The sequence below is a fragment of the Notechis scutatus genome, chromosome 3 (genome assembly GCF_049901735.1).
Source record: "Notechis scutatus isolate UNSWTSFEM ecotype Mainland chromosome 3, rNotScu1.2, whole genome shotgun sequence".
Lineage (NCBI taxonomy): Eukaryota > Metazoa > Chordata > Lepidosauria > Squamata > Elapidae > Notechis > Notechis scutatus.
The window spans coordinates 137,891,033-137,914,572 of NC_142011.1; the positions used below are offsets into that span (position 1 = coordinate 137,891,033).

Below are 23,540 nucleotides of genomic sequence, written 5' to 3' on the forward strand. Positions count from 1 at the left end.
TTTATATTGTTTTATTTGTTTCCTAGTATGATTTAATTACTTATTTAGTAACCTATGACTATCACTAAGTTATTCTATTATTCTTTTTTATTTATTTATTTTTAAATGTTACATTAACAGTGAGGTATCTGGGCATCATTCATTTAAGTACAAATAATAATAATAATACCGTGTTTCTCCAACAATACGGCCTCCACCAATAGGGAAGCCCCAGCATGATTTATTGGCATAAAATCAAATTAAGCCCCTCCCCCAAATTAAGGCCCATATTAAACATGCGAAATGGGGGATGGAGGGGGCTCCGTTAGGAAGTACTTTGTTGCATGCCCGGATATGGTGCTGCTCTGGCTGGTGGAGCACTTCATATCGGGAGACCTTCCGCCACCGTTAATTTCCCTTCTCCCTTGCTGCCGTAGCGTTACAGCAACACCGCGGCGTTTGGCGCAGCCACGTGCAGCCAGTCAGGGCTCCTCCCTGCAACCGGAGCCCTGAGGAGACACTTGAGCTTCAGGCGCTCCTGTGGCCGCTTCCCTTTGCCTTCGATGGTAAAGTGAATTATTTAAAACCTCCGCTCATCCTATCAGGGCCGTGCGAGCTGAGCAGAGCCGGAAAGCAAGCCGGGGTGTTTCCTGGTTCTGCCCAGCCCGTACAGCTCTGCTGCGCGCCCTGGCGGGATGAGCGGAGGTTTTTAAAATAATTCACTTTACCTTCTAAGCAAAGGAAGGCGCCGACAGAGCGCCTGAAGCTCAAGTATACCAACAACAAAAGGCAAATCCTCAAGGTGGGCTGGAGGGAGGTGGCTATGTGCCCCCGGGCTGCTTCAATGCAAGGTCCTGACTTGCAGCATCCTGCCGTTGCCGCCGCGTCCTCCCTCTCCGACTGCAAAACTCATGTGCTTCGCCAAACGCTCCGAGCGAGGCGAGCTCTTTCATACATAGAGAGAGAGGGAAAGACGCCAGCGTGCTCCGAGAGGCTGGCTCTTTTCTCTAGCCGAGGCTGACAGGAAGTGCCTCCAGGGCCGTGGCAGGCAAGCCGCGGGGTTTCCTGATTCTGCCCAGCGCGCTGCGCTCTGCCACGGCCCTGGCGGGATGAGCGGAGGGCCCGGCGGGGAGGCACTCGTTGCCTTGGTAACATTTCGGTGCCTCCACCGCCTCCTGCGCCCATCGCAGGTGGCGGTGGCGGCGGCAAGCGGTGGCGCTTCGCTGAGGGAAAAAGAAGACAGCGCAGCCACCTTGCTTGCTTTCCCACCTGCCCGCCCCAGATGGCCCCAGGAGCGGCGGCAGTGGCAGCAGGCGCGCACACTCCTGCCGGCGAAGGGAGGAGAGGCGAGGAAAAAAGGGAGTGCGGCAGCAGCGGCTGTCACAGTATCGCCTCTCATAGCGGGCAAGGCTGGCAAGCTGAGGTGGCCGCACCAGAGAGCGTCACTGCCGACCCCTTTTCTCTAGCCGATTCTGACTGAATCTCTATCCCGCTCCTTTATCCTCACGACGGGGTCGGCAGTGACGCTCTCTGGTGCGGCCACCTCAGCTTGCCAGCCTTGTCACCAAGGCAACGAGTGCCTCCCGCCGGGCCCTCCGCTCATCCCACCAGGGCCGTGGCAGAGCCGCGCGCGCTGGGCAAAACCAGCAAACACCCGCGGCTTGCCTGCCACGGCCCTGGAGGCACTTCCTGTCAGCCTCGGCTAGAGAAAAGAGCCAGCCTCTCGGAGCACGCCGGCGCCTTTCCCTCTCTCTCTCTATGTATGAAGAGCTCGCCTCGCTCGGAGCGTTTGGCGAAGCACACGAGTTTTGCAGTCGGAGAGGGAGGACGCGGCGGCAACGGCAGGATGCTGCAAGTCAGGACCTTGCATTGAAGCAGCCCGGGGCACATAGCCACCTCCCTCCAGCCCACCTTGAGGATTTGCCTTTTGTTGTTGGTATACTTGGCTGGCGCTCCTGTCGGCGCCTTCCCTTTGCCTTAGAAGGTAAAGTGAATTATTTTAAAAACCTCCGCTCATCCCGCCAGGGCGCGGCAGAGCTGTACGGGCTGGGCAGAACCAGGAAACACCCCGGCTTGCTTTCCCGGCTCTGCTCAGCTCGCACGGCCCTGATAGGATGAGCGGAGGTTTTTAAAATAATTCACTTTACCATCGAAGGCAAAGGGAAGGCGGCCACAGGAGCGCCTGAAGCCAAATGTCTCCTCAGGGCTCCGGTTGCAGGGAGGAGCCCTGACTGGTTGCACGTGGCTGCGCCAAACACCGCGGCGTTGCTGTAACGCTACGGCAGCAAGGGAGAAGGGAAATTAACGGTGGCGGAAGGTCTCCCGAACATCCAAGCTGTCGCTGCCCGCCCACCCGAGGATGCAAGGGGGGAATTAAGTCACCCCGAAAAGACGTCCTAGCCGGTTTTTCGGGGGTCAAAAAAAAATAAGGCCCGGCCTTATTATGTGAGAAACACGGTAATGTTTGTTACATTAATCATATTTATGTAGTTATAGTGTTATGCATATTTATATCTAAGTGTGTTCCTTCATTGTTTAATTGTTCAATATTTTTATGCGCCATCTAATAACCATCACAATATTGTTTAAACGTACATAATATTACCATCTCTCAACATCTGATCTTTATGGGACTCCAGTAGACAAGGACAAGGAATGCCAAATCCATTTTGGCTGATTGTGCAACCAACCATAAAATTTATTAAATGTATATAGTGCCTGACTCTCAGCAAATCTGGGAGGTTGTTTGTTGTTAAAATAGTTGGAGTTCAATCTTTGAAAATCCATGTTTCCTGTCTATTCCACAGAGAATCCTTTATTCCAGATATTTTGTTTCTCTTCTGTATTTGGTTGTGAATCCATCTCAGAGGACCTTGGCCAATTTTATTTTTCCTTTACTTTGCCCTCATTACTGTAATCTGCCAGCTCATATGAATATTTCTAAAGAAGTTCTCCATGGCACATTATCTTGGGATAGTTGGGATAGTTTCAAGGATTTAGCAGTTACAAAAATAGTTGATAACCACAGAACCTAACCTAATGGGTTAGGAAGAAAGGAATGGAAGGAATCAGAGAAAGTAAACAAAAGCAACATTATTTATTTTTAGGATGCTTCAAGCATTCTGAATCAATTTACAAAATATAAATTGTGCAATTAAAACAATACATTCAAAACAATATAGAAACCATACACAGTTTTTTTTTTAAAAAAAGAAGGTAAATAAATCCAGAAACAACACATTCATGCTACTTCCATATAGGAAGGCTTTTATGAAGAGAAATATTTTCAATAAATACCTAAAAGATGTGACAGTAACAAATTTCACTGGGAAGAGTACTCTGTGGTTCCAATGGACAACTCTCTCAGTGATTTCTGTAATCAACAAGTACAATAAAGATTGAACTGTCAGATACATTAATCCCAAGATTGCTTAGGACCTTATATTTTATAAGTAAAACCCTGAACCTGGCTTGATAGGCAATTGGTAGCCAGTTCTGTTAGTTCAATGGATATGTATTATAATAGGGGGCTTGGTGGATATTCCATCACGCAACAGCTGTTTTTCTGAAGGTTGGGTGTGGGAAACCCAATTTTCAATATTTGTTTACTTCTATTTGTTTTCCTTTTTACAGACAATAAACAAGAGAAATTGTGGCAGATATTTCTACACTGATTTGTGAAACTACAATGAATAAACATATAATTCATTCAGAGTTCTATCAATTTAACCAGCTACGCAACATGAACATGCAATGTTACAACAGTGGAGAGAATGGAGTGACGTTTTTTCACAATCTGGAAACAGTGAAAAGTATTACAACAGATAATGAGGTATGTGTGTGGCTTTGGGTGTATTACTGCTAATTATCTACTGTATTCATTGTGTAAACTGTGGCTGTGGCGCCCATATATTCTTCATCTTCACAGCCATTTTGGGAAACATGGCAAAAGAGTGAGTTTGTTTACTCAGAATTGGCAGATTTGTTTTCTAAGTTTATTTAAGGGACAAATAAATACAATTTAGAATCCTGCTTCAAGCCGCCTCACCCTGATAATAACTTAAGAGTTGTTCTGATCAGGTTTATTTCTACTCTGATATTATATCTCAGTGAATAGTTTCCAGTAGCATAGTATCTTAGACATGGGAAGGGAAAGGTATTTTTGCCTCTCTCATTTGCAGTACAGGGTTGCTTCAGTGAAAATGCCCCATGAAGGTGGCCCCATTAATTATGAACGACTAATTATTTAACAATAATATTGTATGAAAAATTAATGTTGGGCAAACATTGCTTCTTTTTAAATAGATACATCACAAAATCCTGTTTTCAGTTGTTTACAGAATGATTGTTTCATTTGACATAAAGGCTTTCTTTTCTTTTGTTTCTGGCTTCTTATCTTTTCCATCCCTTCTTCCTCTATCCACCTGTGAAGTATATTTCTCAATTTTTCTCTCTGGCTTTTTTGCACTGCAGCCTTCAACTGCTTATCTCTTATGCATTAACTAGCTGGGATAAAGAAATCGTTTCCCAGGTTTCATTCTCCTCTTTCACTTTGGCCAAAAGGTAGCCAAGTGTTCTATTTGCACCACAATGAAAAAGTTTCCTAATTGGTAGATTTTCCTGATTCCCCTTCATCTCCCACTCAGACCAGGAAAACAAGCACCAATTCCTTTCCTTCCCGTGGGAATGTCTTTTGAGGACTGGTAGGGACACCCCAACCCCACTCCCCCAACCAATAACAGTGTCACTTGGACTAGAAGGGAAAATTGGGCAGAATTGTGCACAAATTGTGCAGCATTTTGCTATTCTTCTGACAATGGGAGAAAAAAGCCCACAGAAGTCCAGGCTTTCATGACAGACAGCCCCGAAATCTACTGCTGTTGAAGGCCAAGAATGGGGATGGGAAGGGCACACCAGCAAAATATACACCAGCCAGTTGAAATGGAGATATTTACATAAGATGGTATGAAGCATTTTAGGCCATCCAGGCTTCCTTGCTTGTACCACATTTGATGAAGATCAAGAAAACTAAGGTAGAGACTGTCTTCCTTACATCCCGTTGTGGTCCGCCGGCAGCCTGCGGAGACGGCAGCAGAGTTGGACAGTGGGGAGGAACATGGGCCAGTCCGGGAGTCTGGGGAGGACTCGGATGAGGGTTTTGCATCCGATACAGAGATGGGGCCTGGGCCATCTGACAGCAGTGAGGCAGAGGAACAAGAAGAGCCTGTTCCCAGTGTGCACATGCGCAGAGCTGCCAGAAGGCAAGAACAGTTAAGACAAAAGGGGTGACTTGGGAATAAGGCTTGGAGGTGATTGGCCCTCCCATAAGACATAAAGGAGGAGCAAAGGGACAGGAACCTTTGCAGGAAGCAACTTTGTTCGCTCTGTTCGGATTAAACCTTGAAACTCTGTATGGACTTTGTACTCCGTTTGGCTTTTTACAGTTAATTTGGCACTTTAGTTGTTGGCAACAATTCAAAGGAGATAAAGATGGGTGCTTATCTCGAGAGACTGTTTGGGACTCAATACAGCTGGAAATGAACATAATCCCCAGCCATTGAAATAAAAAGAAGGTTGTTTGGACTAAGCGTGGGATTAATTACAGTCTCAGGAAGCCTTGGTCAGAACACATCTTGAGGGAGGAGGGGTGACCATAGTGTTATCCATTCATGCCTTCCCAAAATAAGCAGGTGATCTATCTTTACTGCAAGGCAACCAGGACTTTCTTTTGTCTCTCTGGATTTGTTTGCTTTTTGGCTAGTTTGCTTATAAGGAAGCATTCGTCTAATTTATTTATTTTTATGTATTTATTTGTCAATCGCTTACAAGATAATAGGTATAAGTAAAAACATAGTTATAAATACATGGATACATATAAGAAAAATAAAAAAATATAAAAGAAACAATAGGACAGGGACGGTAGGCACGTTGGTGCGCTTATGTACACCCCCTACAGACCTCTTAGGAAAGGGGTGAGGTCAATAGTAGACAGTCTAAGGTTAAAGTTTTTGGGGTTTGGGGAAAAAAACCACAGAGTCAGGTAGAGTATTCCAGACATTGATAACTCTGTTGCTGAAGTCGTATTTCCTGCAATCAAGTTTGGTGCGGTTAACCTTGAGTTTGTATCTATTGTTTGCTCTTGTGTTGTTATGGTTGAAGCTGAAGTATTCATTGACAGGTAGGACATTGCAATGTATGATTTTATACACTATACTTAGATCGGACTGAAGGCAGCGTAGTTCTAGATTTTCTAGGTCTAGAATTTCGAGTCTGGTGGCATAAGGTATTCTGCAATGAGTAGAGGAGTGGAGAACTCTTCTTGTGAAATATTTCTGGAGTTTTTTAACTGTGTTAATATCAGATACATAATGTGGGTTCCAGACTGATGAGCTGTATTGGTCTAGCAAATGTTTTCTATGCTGTAGTTATTAGTGTAATATGACCACAGAAGCTACGTAAGATTAGGTTAACAACTCTTAATGCCTTTTTGGCTATGTAGTTACAGTGGGCTCTAGCACTCAGGTCATTTGAGATGAGTACTCCAAGATCCTTGACAGAGTTTGGATCATCAACAAGATCTTGACTATTCAACCTGTATTTTATTTTCTGATATTTTTTTTTTGCCAATATGTAGGACAGAGCATTTATTTGTTGAGATTTGAAGTTGCCATTTGTTTGACCATTCTGATACATAGTCAAGGTCTTTTTGAAGGGTAGCAGTATTGTCTGTGGTGTTGAATAGCTTTACATCATCAGCGAAGAGAATGCAGTTGCTCTTGATATGATCACAGAGGTCATTTATGTAGAGTATGAAAAGAGTTGGTCCTAGAACACTGCCTTGGGGGACACCATTGTTGACAGGTACAGAATTTGATAGGACACTCCCAATTTTGACCATTTCTTGTCTGTTTGACAGGAATGCTTCTATCCAGCTATGCAGGTGTCCAGAGATACCGTAAGAAAATTCTTTACCTATATATAAAAAATTTACCTATATATAAAAAATTATTTACCTATAGCGCACCAAAGCAGCAAACCACCATTTTATCACAGCAAATGAGGCTATCATGTGTGTACACCTCCGGAGTCCTTCAAAAAATTCTGAGAGGTATGTTACAGAACTGCAATATTATAGAACTTGCAGATCAGGAAACCCACAAAAAACATAGAGAACTGAGCCAGGATCTCTCTGCTTGACAAGCTTACCACACTGAGAAAAGTTGTAAATCCAGATCTAGACAGCAGCCACTTTTGTAAATGGTCTTTCCTGAAGAAGTGACCGAGGGCAGACAAGGGTATTCTTCTCAGCTATTCCAATTGCTAACCAGCTCTGTTGCAATACTTATCTGCTCCTTACATAATCCTGTTGGCTCTCAGATCATGTCTGTGGCGATGCAGGAGGATTGAATGTTTGGTTTAATATTTCTCACAGGGTCTAACTTTGAGCTTTGAGAAGCTGTTTATTGATCCCTAAGGGTGCGTTCTGATGAGGCTTTTGTGAAACCTCTTCACCTCTTTATGAAGAGTCCAGACATTTTTATCATCTTCCACTTCTAACCTTCTGAATTTTTTCTGCCTCTTTTTCCATCTGTTGCCTTTTTGCAGAACAAAAAGCTGCAAAGGAAGAAAATCCAGGGAATCCGCATTAAGGCATTTGATTGTTAGATAAGGTGTTGTATATCATGAAGACTGTTTCATGACATTGTGATTATACATGGTTGTAAACTGCCAGGAATCTGGTATAGAAATCCAGTAAGTAAGTAAGTAAGTAAGTAAGTAAGTAAGTAAGTAAGTAAGTAGGTAAGTAAGTAAGTAAGTAAGTAACCAATTTGGGATTCCATACAACTGATTTCTACATAATAAAATAAAATATATAATCCCATTAAATTATAAGATTGAAAATATTGCCCTACAGAGAATTGCTTATGGAGAGCATCCAGTTATACCCAGTTATGGAAGTGATCGCATTTTGAGACACAACACGATGTATACCAGTCTGCTTTCATATGCTCTCTTATTCCTGCTCATAGGGATAGGGTGAGGTGGATGAAAGATTGAACAAGGTTCTTGGAAATTTAACTTTGCGGCCAGATTTTTAATGCTTATGGTTTTAATAGTTTTATAGCATGCTGTTTCTACAGATGCAACTTTAACAGTTGATGGGGAGCTACCCCAGAGTTCAACTTAAGATGGGCGGCTATGTAAATGTTTTGCATAAATAAATAAATTCCATGACTGTAGTGCTTAACTGTTTTTAAACACAAAGACTGCTATTAAAAAGTACTCTAAAAGGATCTTAATACACCAAGTAAAATTGTGAGCTAGAAAACAATGAATTATATTTTGAATGATAGACATTTTTTCTGGCATTTCTTCTTTTCTGACCCTAATTCAAACTGATGGTCATTGTGACTTACAAAGAAGCCAGAGTTTCAGGGCAGATATTTCATTGAACAGGATCAACCAGACCTGAGGATCCTCAGTAATAGTTAAGGCTGTCTTATCACAATAGAAGTAAATGAAATAATTCATGTTATTATGTTCAAGGCTTGTTCTTTCAAAAATACTATGCCCTGGACCTTGAATTATGTCGGTATTGTTAGTTGTTAATCTAAATGGCTTAGAATCAATACCCTGTTGGGAGACTGATCTTTTCAGTTTGGGCATCAGTGGAAGGAATGAAGGCATCTCATTATATTTTATTCTATTCTTCTTGATTAAAGTTGTTTTGGCTCGTCAATCCACACTGGATGTAAATGAGTAAGAAACTGCAAGGTGAATGTCTCTTGAACATTCCTAGGCAGTAGCTTATAGTATAACTACTTGTAAGGGACTGAGAAAATCATTATGTTTCTGTGATATACTATAAGCTGTATATAGAGAAATCCTTAATTCAACATTTAATATAAATTATCTTTGATATCAAGGTTAAACTAAATCAAAACACAATTGTAGTAGGTTGAATGAGAATGCTACAAATTTAATTGTGAATTTATCCAATAATGTAAGAGAAGAAACATTACCAGATATTTACAGATATTTATTAAATCCTAATGCTTCTTCCATGGTATTGGTTGATTATAAGTTTGATGTCTGTCCTTGAACTGTTTCTTTTTGAATCCCTTTGCATCTGTTTTTCTTTTCCTTCTGTGTGGGCTCTAGCAGCTGCTTTGTGCTTATCACTGAGTGTAGAGAAATATGGAAGTATCCTTGAAGAAGATATGTGATAGCCATTGGGAAAACATGATCTAAGTCCTGAAATACAGGAGAGGATGAGGAAGAAACTCAAGATAGCTCCACCTTAACTATCTTTAGTTTAAGAGAGTGGGAAAGAAATGCTACGAGGCTTTCATTATTATAGCCTACATCAATAAAACAGAGTTCTAGTATTTCTGGTGGTAACTCTTTCCTGACATGATCTACCTTGAAGGGCTGAAACAAGGCCATCACCCAGTTGGTTTGATTGGTCAGTGGCAGAGGTTGTATTCAGCAGGTTCTGACCAGTTCTGGAGAACCAGTAGCAGAAATTTTGAGTAGTTTGGAGAACTGGCAAATACCACCTCTGATTTTACAGTATCCTTCCCCTGCCACACCCACCAAGCCACACCCAGTAGTAAAAAAACCAGTAGTAAATTTTTTTGAATCCCACCACTGGTCAATGGATAACAGGCATAAATACATTGAAGGCATGCAAGTCTACTAGCTGAGTCATAAAGGATTCTCCAGATGTACTTGGTCTCTTTTGTTTTTCCTTGATTACAGACATTGTGTCCATCATTGCATGGAAGTCTGTACTTTCAAATAAATAGTTCCCGATTTAAGATCAGTTGCTTAGCAACTTTTCGAAGTTATGATGGATATGAAAAAGAGGACTGATGAGCCAGATTCAAAATTCTAATGGTGGGAACCTCTCTGAGGTCATCTGAGCAAACTTTGGGCACTCAAAAATACGGCCATACTTATGGCTGTTTGTATGTCCCACAGTCAAGTGATTGTGTTTTACAACAGTTTTGCTGAAAACCAGCTCTTACTTCTGGTTTTTGGCAAAATTGCACCCCTAGCAAACCATCAGCTCATTTAACGATCATCTCAAAAATTGTAAAATTGGGTTGGTCATATGACTGACCTGTTTTACAACCATCACCACATATGAACATATTGGGCAGGCTCCATTGTATGGTTGTATGTCGCAGTCTACCTGTATTGTTTCTCAGACATATAACTTGGCTCCAGACTAACACTAATCTGGAGAAGTTTACATTTGATTGCATGTCAACACAGTACTGCTAATTGGCCTCCTGGTTCATGAAATTTTAATTAACTTAAAACAATGTGAAAGGTAGCATGGATGCATTTTTATTTAGCTAATAATAATTTGCTAGAAAGAGGATTCATATACAGGCCTCCACATCTGTGCTTGTCTGTCAAAAGAAAGTTATGTTCCTTGCATTTCTTGAGGCCTGGCATCCGTTTCCTGTTACATATCATGCTTGCTATGTTTGCTGAATAAAAATAAACGCAGGAATTTAATTAGTCCCATCAGAACGGGGTGTTTCTCTCTAATTATGTGAACACTTTATTATGCTTTGTTTTCTGCTCACACCAGAATATTCTTTCTTATTTAGCTTCAGCTAAAGTTTAACCCCATAATATTTCATTCTAATTTTGTGTTCTACAAACTACAGCTTTTCTAACTGTCACTGATTTAAGTGAAGGGCATAGCAATTAAATTAGGTTAGGTCAACTTTCAGAAGTTTTCTTTCCTGAGATTGGCATCCTAAATTTTCAATTTCATTGTATACATGTTGTGCATTGACAATAAACGTTTGATTGATTGAAAAATATCAGTTGAGCTGGATAACTGTATGCGATGAGAAACTAGGTGAGTTTTTCATGTAGCTTTTACCACTGAAGTTGTTGCTGTTGAAATTAAGTCATGTGGAAAGTCAGTGATTTGTAGCGTCTTCAGATTATCAATTATCAAGCGCTAGATAACATAGATAACATAACCTTAACCCTAACCCTAATCCTAACCCTCCCTCCCTCCTTCCCTCCTTTCTTCTTCTGGAAAAAAATATCTGAGCATGCTGTCATCTGATGATTCTCCTCCACCCACCGTTCATCACCCCAGTGTATGCAGAAACAGTGAATTCAATTGGATAAATGTGCAAAGCAGTATCAATATAGTGTAGCTGGATTAGATAGAAGCCCAGAGCAGGGTATATTTAGAAGCTTTGTTGGTCTATAAAACACTGGTGAAAAATGAAGTATAGGAAAGCAGAAACTACTAATAGCCAATTTCATTTGACACATTTCTCATTCCCTTTCTGAATACCAGCCATCAAGCATTTAGTACTTAATGTCTTCCTGTCAGGGACCTGAGGAGTCAAAACATTAAGATTACAGTGACCTCCAGTGGTGAGAAAATATGAAAAGGAAAATGATCTACCATTCCTCAAAGCTCTCCCTTGAATAATAAAACCCTTTTTTTGGTCCTTGTTCATTGGAAAGCCTCACAGTTACAATGATAAATCGCAGATTTAAAAACCATAAGTTAAGTAAGTAAGTAAGTAAGTAAGTAAATAAATAAATAAATAAATAAATATATGTATAAGCTGTATACACTTTCTTAGAATGTACATCATCCATCTTGTTAAGTGCACAGTGCTTCCAGCCCCGCATCACACCAGGGCAATATGAAACACATAAATGATAGCTGCTATTAGTAAAGATAATGATGCCATAAGGCTGAGCTCCCTATTTCTGCCTTTAGGCTATTTTTTTCAGTAACTTTAGGGATGTGATTGCCCTTGCCTCCTTCTGGAAGATTTTTTTCAAATTCCCAAATTCTTAGCTTATGCCCTTTGGATTTCCTGCTATTATTTCCTGTAAGGAATGTTGGGAAATTCCAATTTCAAGAGGTTCGGACTCTGAAAAAGTTAAAGGAAAGTGGTTGATCCAAGTAAGAGGTGAAAAGACAATTTGTGCCAAAGAAGAAAATTAAAAGCAGAGAAATAAACAAGGAGAGGAGATTTCCTCTTTCAGGTGGATTTTAAAAGAGGTCAGGCCACTCTCCGTTTTACCCTTCTCTTTTGACATTTGCTGTGAGTAACTGAAAGCTAAGTAATAGCAAAATACCAGTTAGCAACCTCAATGCTGAAGAAAGTGGTTTCAAAATAGAAAGTGTTTTATTTTATGGACTGAGAACTGAGCAGGATAAATTTGTTGGGCTTAATTGATTAATTAATTAAGGGATCTGACTGAGACCAGCCTCATAAAAAAGCACTTGTTTATCCCTTCTCCCTTTTCTGTTTTTTCCTTTCCATTTTTCTTCTAGGTCTTTAAGGTGGCTATATTTATAATTCTTTATTGGTACCCATTCTGGGAAAGGGGCTTAGCTTTAAGGATACGCGCCTCTGCCTCAAGTTGGGTTACTTAAAGAAGGATGAACTGCTTTCCCCTTCCCCTTCTTGGTTAACAAGCTGCAGAAAAAGATTTATCTGAAGTAAAATGGTTAATGGTAGAACATCTAGTTGGCTTATTCTGGGAGTTGCAGGCAAGGCACCACTGAGTAGTTGGAGGAAGATTTGAAGATTTCTCATGGAACCGACAGAATCCAAGGCAGGCATGATGGCTGTGCACTCTGTTACAGCCCTCTATCCAAATAGGGCAAACCCCGCTTAGATTCTGAGATCAGCCCATGTTCACTATGCCCCTGCAATGTACCCTGATCAAGAGATGAGACCAGACAAAGGGCACATTGCAGGACAAAAAAAAAAAAAAATCAGTACTAGAGCTAAGTGTGATGGCAAATTGTAGTGAGTAAGCCAATCAAAACCAATCAAAACCAACTTTCGATTTCTGTGACCATCTGCATGCTGAAGATTGGGCATATTCTTGAGGTGAAACTTTTAGAGTTTAGGGAGAAATGGGGAGAAATAATTCAGCCAGATTTAACGGACAAGAAATTTTGGTCAGTTCATGTGAATGGACTACAGTACAGTTTGGTTCTCGTCTCAGTTCTCCAACTAATTTAATCTTGGCTTTTTCTTTGACACTGCCACACTTATTTATTTATTATTATATTTTTATCTCACCTTTACTTTTAGTCAGCTTAAGGTAACACATATAACTAATGTTCCTTCTTCCTATTTTCCCCAAATGAGAAGTGAATGATGCAAAACCATCCAGCCCATTTATGCTTAAGGGGAGTAGAACTCATGTCTCCTGATGTCTAATCCAGCACCTTAACCACCACACCAAACTAGCTTTCAATACCTTGCATAATATAATGTGAATGTTTGTCAGTAATCCTGAATCTTTATTCTAATATTGTATGGGTTCTCTTTTTCTTTATATATTTTTTTCTTTATATATTGCTAATCCCCATTGATCTGTATTCACTTCCTTTGCTCATGTTTATGTTCATAACTATACTTGTTATCTTATACGTGTTTGACAAACAAATAAATAAAATAAAATAAATAAAAATAATTGCTACAAGGGCTTCTGATGATAGACGTAGTAGTTCAGTGCATTTAGACCTAAAGTGCATTTAGACTTAAAGTTGCCAAGTTCTTAGATTTGATTTTAAGACAATCTATATTTTCCCAACCTTATATGTTAGAAAATATTTATGTAAATATTTAGGAATTTACTTTTATATTTGCATGAAACAGAAATGTTTCACAATCAAATTATAAAAATTAACATATGGATCTCCCAGATTTTTTTGGCCAAGTACAAAATACCAGTTAAATTTCTCATTAGCTTCCCTTACGGAGTTCCCAAAGATCACACCCTTAGAAAAATTAAGAAAAACAGCTTTGATTTCCAATTAAACACTTTGGGGGGGGGGCATCTAGATATAGCCCATCTATTTTTTTAGAACTGCAAAGCAGTGAAAATGTGACTTTACAAGTGCCAAGTGAAAAGGGTGGTAGGTCCAGCTTTGGATGAGCTAAGCATGTGTTTTTTTTCCTTGTAAGGGTTTGTGCAGTTGTAACCCAGACATCAGGTTTCATATCCATGTGAGAGATAATGGATCTTTGACAAGAAGTTGACAACATTAGTGCATCATGGAAATTTAAAAACCTGTAGGTGCCAATAGAGCAGCAGGTGCTGTTGAAACGAAAGCCGTAACCAGTGACTCAGAAAGTGGGGATGTTAAGTCTAGTTGATTTCTACACGATGGCATTCAGATGAAGTAACTTTGGATGCTAATCCACTCTGTGATTTTTGACAGTGTTGTTTTCTTTCAAATATAGAAACAAGCTAAATATATTAAAAAGAATGTGTAGGGAATAGTTTTACATAATGTTGAAAAATTTATTGTTCAAAAACTATCTCCAAAAATGTGATTTAGGAAAAAAATTATGCAAGTCTGATTTACTGAATATGAGATACTGAATTTACTGCTTTTAAAAAAAATCATATTTGTATGGGCTAAGTATAGATTTGGGGCTAAGTATAGTATTTGGGGGCAGTTATTTTTCCTATTTTCTCTATTTTGGATTATGGCTGGTCTTCACTATATAGTTATATAGTAAAAAGTTTGTTGAAGATGTAAATGACAATAGTTTGAATTTTGTTGGATGTTTGTATTATAATTAAGGAAGACAAAGTAAATCTCACATTAATCTTGTAGTACTTGAATAGGAAACTGTTGACATAAATACCTAATTGCTTTAATTCACTTCTTGATTCATTCATTTCAATGAGACATGCCAGCCTAGAATGGTAAAACTGATTTTATTTTTAAAAAACATCTTGATATTTAGATGCTTATTGAACAATTCAATGTTTCCAACAGAAAATCCCGGCCCAAGATTTAAACTAGATTGTTGGCAATGCAAATCTTCAAATGTGAATTTTCATACTTTTAATACATTTGAAATTTTTCAAGGAAACTTACTGAAATCTTATCTTTTTCATTGTTCATTATTTCAAAATGTGACATGAGTGAAGTCTCTTCATGGCAGCAGAGAGAGAGAGAAAGCGAGAGTAAGAAGAGTTTCCTAAAATTGATAAATGACTTTGGATTCAATCTTAGAAAAAACCAAAGACAATACAGGTAGTCCTCGACTTATGACTACAATTTGAGCCCAAAATTTCCGTTGCTAAGTCAGACATTTGTTAAGTGAGTTTTGCCCCATTTCACAACTTTTCTTGCCACTGTTAAGTGAATCAGTGCAGGTCTTAAGTTACTTATACAGTTGTTAAGTGATTTTTCTTGTCAGAAGTTCTCAAAAGGTGATCACGTGACCCCAGGACACTACAACCGTCATAAATGTGAGTCAGTTGCCAAGCATCAGACTTTTGATCACCTGCCTATAGGAATGCTGCAATGGTCGTAAGTGTGAAAAATGGTCATAAGTCACTCTTTTCAGTGCCGTTCTAACTTCAAAAAATCACTAAATGAACTGTTGTAAGTCAAGGACTACTTGTATTGTGACAGATTGGGGAATGGGTTGGAAGAGCATCCTTAGAAATCGTTAAGTCAAGCAAAGCAGATGGAAATTTTTGTTTATAAATCTTGAAGAAGGGTCCAAATGAAAGGGAGGGAAATACCAACTAAGATGAACAGCTGGACAAAATATTGTTGGAGTATAAAGAACAAACAAAAACAAAGCATTGCAGTTGGAACATAATTTAAAACATTAACTGAAAGAAGGGTGCATGAAAAAAAAATTAAGTACAGCTAGCTGTAATACCTTACAAAGGACACATTAAAAAACCAGACAGAATGCAAATTTGAAATCTACGTCACTCTCTGGGTTTCCCTCTTATTGGCTGTGTGATCTGAAACAGAATCATGTTTAAAAACAGATCTCATGCAGATCTTTAGTAAGTGTGTAATCATATCCATTGGAATATGTAGCTATCAAGTCCCACTGTGACATAAATGTAACCTGTCCCATCTCAGAGGTCAGTGAATCAAAATAACTCCTCCACCAGAGCATCCTCGTGCCGTAATTTCACGTGCGACTATTCTTGTGGCAATAAATTCCTCCATTCCCAGTTTAGTGGCATAAATGTGCAATCTCAGCACTTTTTTTTTTTAAGGAGATGGGTTGAGAAAATCGGGATTAGAGGCAATCTATGTGTGTTATAGACCTTATTTATTTGTGTTCTTAGACTAGAGAGGAGAGTAGTTGGCCTAAAACAGGGGTGTCAAACTCGATTTCTTTAAGGGCCGGATCCAGAGGTGGTATTCAGCAGGTTCTGACCAGTTCTGGAGAACCGGTAGCGGAAATTTTGAGTAGTTCGGAGAACTGGCAAATACCACCTCTGACTGGAAATTTTACAGTCTCCTTCCCCTGCCATGCCCATCAAGCCACGCCCACAGAACCGGTAAGAATCCCACCACTGGCTGGATCAGCATTGTAGTTCTTCGCAATGGGGACAGACTACCTCCTGCAGCACCCTGCTGGCCAAAACAGGGAGGGGGGCTGCACACCACCTCCCAGGGCCTGTTTTGGCTGGCAAAGTGCTGCAGAAGGCCGTCCAGGCCAAAAATGGGGCAGATGCTGCAGAAGGCTGTCCAGGCTGAAAATGGGGCATATTTCCAGGCCGACCCCGCAGGCCAGATTTAAGCACCTCGTAGGTTGGATCCAGACCACAGGCCTTGAGTTTGACATCCCTGGCATGAAAGAAAGCAAAAGAAAGTATTCTGACATGAAAGTAGTGGGGTTTTGGTTTTGGTTTTTTAAACAGAATAAGGCCTCCCAATGATTGGGAATTTGCTCAGCTACAATTGGCCCTGCAGGACTGATATGGGACCATCCTCTCTCATTCTTGGACTTGGCCCTGCTATTTTGATTACAAATAGACTAGAATTGCAGTTTCTGTAGCCACTTGCTTTAGAAAGGAAAAGTTTGATCAACCTAGAAAGTGCAAAGCTCTTAAACTAAGTAGTCTTGTCAGCTTTATGCGTGTAATTGAAAGGACTGGCTCTTGTAGCTTGTGGGATAAACACATTTCTGTAGCTTGTGGGATAAATACATCTCTTCTCAAGGAACTGCTGTTCTGAAGGAAGTCCTGGCTTTTCAGTTCCTGTCCTCATGGAATTCGCTCCATCATAGAATGGAACAGGGGTGGGATACTACAGGGTTAACTACCGGTTCGGGATTTACGAGCTTCCCTGCCCACTGTGAGCCGGGAGCCTGTAAATCATCATTAGCATGTCATTAGCATGCTGCTGCAGAGAAGCAGCCTTTGAAACAGCCCTCTTTTCTTGTTTTTTTAACTGCAGCTGTGCCTCGTTCGGCAGCTGAAGTTGAAAAATCAGGAAATAAAGATCAGGTAAGAGCCCGGCTGGGCAAAAACATCAGCAGACATAGAACCGGTTCTATGTCTGCTGCTCTTCAGAGCTACCGGTTCTACAGAGGTGGACAGAACCGATAGAAACCCACCCCTGGAATGGAACCTCATACTGATATGGCTTCAACATATAGAGGCGTTCAGGGAAGAAAGGGTGAACTGAAAATGGCTCTGTGAAAAGCAGAGCTGATGACAGTGGAGGAATGTAGAGTTGGCATGTAGACTAGCTCTTCTGAATTCCTCTCCAGACAAGGAGAGGACTTGAGATTATCACATGTGCTCTAGACAGTTGGTCCTCTTCAGTAGCCCATAAGACAACAGTCTTCAGCATGTTTAGGACTCTGGTGATGAGGGAATAGCCATCTGGCTGAAACCAGTCAGCACCCTTGAAAGTACACTGGGTTTGCATACTTCTCTTTGTGATCACTTTTAGAAATGGCTTGTTAACTGCTTTTCAGCTGTTAAGAACTTTTGCATCAACAAGTCTGGTCCGGTGGGAGGGTTTCCCTCACACCTTAGCAGTAGGCATTTTAAATGCAAGTTTGAGAACTTGATATTTTTTAAAGAATAAACAGCAAAAGGGTGATTAAAACTTTTGATATTAGAAAGTTACAAACAAAATAAAGACCCAGATAAATTTGAAATAAGATATTAGAATTAGAATATTTCAGGTGGGATTTAAAAAATAATAATATAAAACATTAAAAAATGGACATTAGAGAGAACTAGAAGGAACTAAACAGTATAATTAATTGAAAATTTGCCTTGTTAATATAAAATGAAGCAAATTATTTTAACACTGGACATGATGAATGATGTTTTTGAACAATGGATCCACAAGTTAATTTTAAGACTGTCTCTTCATTTCAATTTCATTGTACACATGTTGTGCATTGACAATAAACGTTTGATTTGATTTATAGGCTGCATTTAAAAGATGCTACGGAAGAGGAACAAGTATTACCTGACATGATTTAGACTGATTTGAAAATGGATTTAAAAATGACAGACTACAAAAATGTTATGAAAAAACATTACACTGGAGATTCAAAAGAAACCTGCTAATATTTCAATAATTAAAACGGATATACAAATAACAGACAAATGAGAGACCTAGATAATTTTCCTAGATTGGGTTTACAGAAGAGGCTTATTATATTTTAATGAATTTTGTGAAAAGAGACAAAGAAAAAATAAAAGTTTATAACTCTTAAGTACTGTAAAGAATTTTTAGAAAATATTTGCTGTGTTTCCCTGGCAAATGTGGAGAGAAGAAGAATATGGATGATCTACAATTTTCAAATCCATACGGGCAAATATCTTCTATTCTTCCTTAATCCATATAATAAACCGCCATGTTATTTGCCCAGTGATCATCAATAAGGTATGGCTGAGATACTTCTGAGTAGCATCCTTTTTGTGCTAGAAATAGAAAATGAGGAGAGAGAGAAAGCTAGACTGGATGAAGCCAAATTTGGGACAGGATAAGAGGGCTTCTGAGGTAAAAGAGGAGTCTATTTCATAACAAGATGTTGCTCTTCTCAGATTTCTCCCTCCCAAGAACTGAGCTGCTTGACACAGCAGCAATTTACAAAGGCTTTCATCAACATTCTTTTTTCGTCATTCATTGGGGTTATTTCTCGCCAGCAGTCTAGTTAATTAAAATGTTGACTTTGCCATTGTCAAATTAAGAGTGACATTTCCATTTATCCCTTTCTACTAGTCTATTAAACCACTTCCTTCCATTGTAATCAGTTACTGGTTTTAACCTGTCAAATTCCCTTTTGTGCCATAATAACAATAATAACAATAATACTAGCAATAATAATGACAATAACAACAACAATAATAATAACAGCATAATAATAATAATAATAATAATAATAATAATAATAATAATAATAATAATAATAATAATAATTAATAATAATAATATACACATTGTGTCTTACAATATAATAATAATCTAGTACAAGGATTGGTAACCTTCCCCTTTCAAGATCACACCTATAGCTCCAAAATTCCCATTTTCTAGGTCAGCGGTTGCCAACTGGTGGGCCATGAGAAAATTTTGGTGGGCCGCAGAGAAATCTCATCTCCAGAGCACCCCCCCCAAAGCAATTAATCCAGGCTGGGTAGAAACACAAGGCTGTGCTGCTCACATGGCCCGCAGGAAGCCTCCCCCCCACTCACTCCTTACCGGGCAATTTAGCCTGCTAAATTGCTATTTTTCCTTTTTCCAACCATCATCTGTTCTGCTGTGCTGGGAGATTTAGATTAGCTAGGAAGCAGGAAATGGTTGGATTTCTTGCTTTCTAGTTAGTCTTTAGATCTTCAGCTCTGATTTTAAGTACAGCTAACCTCCCTTAGGACTGAATGTTCGATTATTCAGTGCAGGCTCACAGCAAGCATATTTTATGTGACAGACTGAGCTTGCCGATGGCAGATAGATAGATCACTCAATGATTCTGTGAGCAATTCAATCTGCCTGCTTTGTCTGATTTTGGGTAAAATATTTATAATATTTACATACAAGCCATGCCCAGCCAGTCACATGACCACCAAGCCACACCCACAAACTAGGTCACACCGACAGAACCAGTTAATGGTCCCTGGGATTTAAAATTATGAGTTTGGTGGTCCCTGAGGTCCAAAAGGTTGGCGACCCCTGTGCTAGATCATAGAGCTCTCTCTCTCTCTCTCTCTCTCTCTCTCTCTCTCTCTCTCTCTGATATGTTTGCTAAAAACTGACACCACAGTTTTGTGTCTCTTTGAGATGCACAACAACACCAACTGACACTGTTTTGAATTCAGTTGGGTTGGGTTGTCTGGTTTCTTCTACATCCTAAAATATGGTCTCATTGTCTACCTTTATACATGAAACAATTATAGCACATATATTTTAAAACCGTGGAATAATTGGGGCATGTTAAAGCTGAAATAAAGAAAGGTATGGTTGTTATCAGGAATTAACAAGTTAGGGGGTTAAAAAGACACCAGATCATTGGTTTCATTTCTAAAAATTTCTACAAGCAATCAGTTCAAATTTCGGGGGTGGGGGGGGTGACATACCCCTCAGAAACTTGTTGGATGCTGATGAGAATGTGGGATGGGAAGAAGAGAGACAGACAGAAAGGTGCCCAGCAGAAAGAGAAAACATGGCTCTGTTCCTTTTCATACTCAACATATAACTCCTCAATGTATCAGCAGCTTAAGGAAAAAAAACTGTACCATTCCTCTTATAGACCAGAAAACCAGAATCACCTTATTTTCTCTAACTCAGGAGGTGTTTTTCCTGTCGCAAAAGATGTCTGTTATTATTTAGGCAAACTATCTAAAAGGTTAAAACACTTTTAAACCTTAAAGTTTACCTTAAAATAAGTATCTGCATTTACAATCCTAAAGTAATTTTTAGCACATATAGAAATGATTGTCTGATTTATATAAGACAGCGTTTAGCCGTTTCCACTCATTTTGTCCAAACTTTTAAATTTGTTAAAAGTGCATTAATTTCAAAGACTTTTTTTTAAAAAAAATATTCCTTCTGCACCTGTTTTAAGACAGGAAATAGTGGGAGAAAGAAATGGCAGCAAAGTCTCCATCTGACCAGCCAAAACCCTACAGAGAAATTGTGTTGAATCAACACAGAAAGTATGTGTCTCTATTTTTTTTTTCAAAAACTGTTTGAAAAGTAATCTCTTTTCAAAGTCTCAACAGGCTGCCATCCTCTGACTACTTGCTTTTTTATGTTGGCAGGCTTATTGCATGGCTCATTGACAATTTTACTCTCTGTTGGAAATAACATGTGTTCTACTTGTGCAGCAATTCTCCTTTAAAAAAGGCAGTGAAATGTATGTTATCACTTTTACATATGCAACACATAATGATATGAATAATATATATGTATGCACTATATATGTAGTCCATTGTGAACAGAAAGAGACAGACAAATAGCAAAACAAGAACAGAGGGTTAACAATTGTATTTGGGGATTGAAGAGCTGTAAAACTAAATAAAGTTAGGTACTGAGACTAATAGATTGAGAGTTAAAGAAGGGTGACGGGATGCGATTTGGGGAAAGATAGCATATCTTATTTTTAAAAAAAGAGCAAATTTATTCAGAAAACAGGAAAAGGGGTCTCTCTTGTACCATTTCTTTCTTCTCCAAATGGTCTTTCCTAAACAAATACTAACAGAAGAAAGAGATGCAAAAAAAAAAAAAGAACTGAGTATATCTCAAGACTTTGATAAGAGAGTTTTGCTAATGTGATAAAACTCTTGATTCGCATATCAATATAAAAAAAGTCCACCACAGCCTCACCAGTCACAGTAGTTTTTGAGAATCCACAAAATAAAAAATAAAAAAATCATCAAATGTGAATCACCTTCAAATCTCTGTAAAGAAAAACAAAGCTGGGTGATTCAAATCTTCAAAGGGGTTGATTAGTCTGAATCTTTTTTGAATCAAAATTAGTAGCATTAACCTTAATAATTTTGATATGTTTATATAGATTTTTATGATTCCCTGACTTTTGGTGAGCAGAAAAAGAATACAAATAGGAACTACTATGTTTGACAGTGTTGAGGATATGTAACATTGTGTAGAGAAATTGGATCATAGAAGTATTAGGTTTATATGAAAAGAATAGAATGAGCTAGAAGGTACCTTAGAGGTCTTCTAGTCCAGCCCCCTGCTCAAGCAGGAGAACCTATACCATTTCAAATAAGTGACTGTCTAGACTCTTCTTAAAAACATCCTGTCATGGAGTGCCCATGATTTCTGGAGGCAAGCTGTTCCACTGGTTAATTGTCCTCGCTGTTAGGAAGTTGGTCCTTAATTCCAGGTTGCTTCTCTCTTTGATTAGTTTCCAACCATTGTTTCTTGTCCTGCCCTTTGGTGATTTGGAGAATAATTTGACCCCCTCTTCTTTTGTGGCAGCCCCTCAAATTTTGGCACACTGCTATCATGTTACCCCTAATTCTTCTTTTCTTTAGACTAGCCAAATCTAAATCCTGCAGCCTTCTTCGCATGTTTTAGTCTGCAGGCCTTTGATCATCTTAGTTGCTCTTCGCTGAACTTTTTCCAAAGTCTCAACATTTTTTGTAGTACGGTGACCAAAATTGGTTATATTCATCAAGAAAAAATGGTATATTTTCTGCAGAGTACTGTGTTCCCTTTTGAATGGCTTATCCTCTGAGAAGTAACAGTTTCTTAAACCCATTTCACTGGGATAAGTAACGCTTCTCATGTATATTTTTTTGATCAGGCAATATGCCATTGGCAGCTTGAAATGGTACATTCCAGGAACAGGTATACTGTAATGCTACATTCTGGCAAATGTATATACAAGCTGGCATTTGAAAGAATTAATATGAAATGCAAGCCATAAAGAGAAACTGACAAGTGGCCAACTGTACATTACTAGCTGGAATGTCAAGGAAAAGAAACAATTACATAAAGATGTTCAGAGAACTTAAAGAGAATATATGTTCCAAATGGAACATAATGATCAAAGAGTAGATTTTGTTCTAGCAAGGCCAGTGACATCAAGCCTTGTACTCAGATTTTGATGGTGTTAATTTAAGCAGCATTGGATTAGGAATTGATTATACAAAATCATAGGGGGCGGTGGAGAGAGAGAATATATAAATACTGTATGTGTAAGCCTAAAATAATGGTAATAAACCTTTGAAGATGCTCCTTATTGGACAGAACAGAATATCAAGTACAGTAAACTTCCTATGATCAGTAATGAACATTCATTTCTTTCAAAGATGTGAAAAACAATATTGTCTCACCTTTTAGCACACAATTTTAAATTTACTGCTGCATATAAGCATCTTTCCTAAAAAGGGGGAATTGTCACCTCTTCTAAAAATATGCCTGAAATTCCCTTTCTTTCTCAGAAATGGTTTAACTCAAATGCATATATATGTTATGTCATCTACTATGAAATAACTAACATTCTTAAGATTATCTGATAAAAATATGTGTTGTTAGGTGCAACCCTAATTATAAATAAATGATTCTAAAGACTCCCCTGGATTCACATTACTAAACATTCAGCCATAACTGCAAAATATATCCTCTTACCTCCCAACTCCCTTAAAACTAATAATGCTATAATTTTAGACCAGTTCACAAGCTCTTCAGGTAGAGGTTCGCTCAATCCATTCTGGGTAAAGCAATATGTAATTGGTTGGTAATATAATAATAAATCACAATATGTATAGTGTAA

At 39.1% G+C, this 23,540-nt stretch overlaps 1 protein-coding gene across 2 annotated transcripts in view; it reads left to right on the forward strand.

Annotated features, from left to right (window-relative positions):
- MYLK4 (myosin light chain kinase family member 4) overlaps positions 1-23,540 on the forward strand; it is a 95,486-nt gene that overhangs the window by 17,184 nt on the left and 54,762 nt on the right. For both annotated transcript variants that reach the window (XM_087961205.1, XM_087961206.1), the window contains exon 2: positions 3,613-3,811. Coding sequence is in view for 1 of the 2 variants with exons in the window: in XM_087961206.1 (XP_087817332.1) it covers positions 3,668-3,811 (144 nt within the window). In the remaining variant the exon portion in view is untranslated. The remainder of the gene's footprint in view (positions 1-3,612; positions 3,812-23,540) is intronic.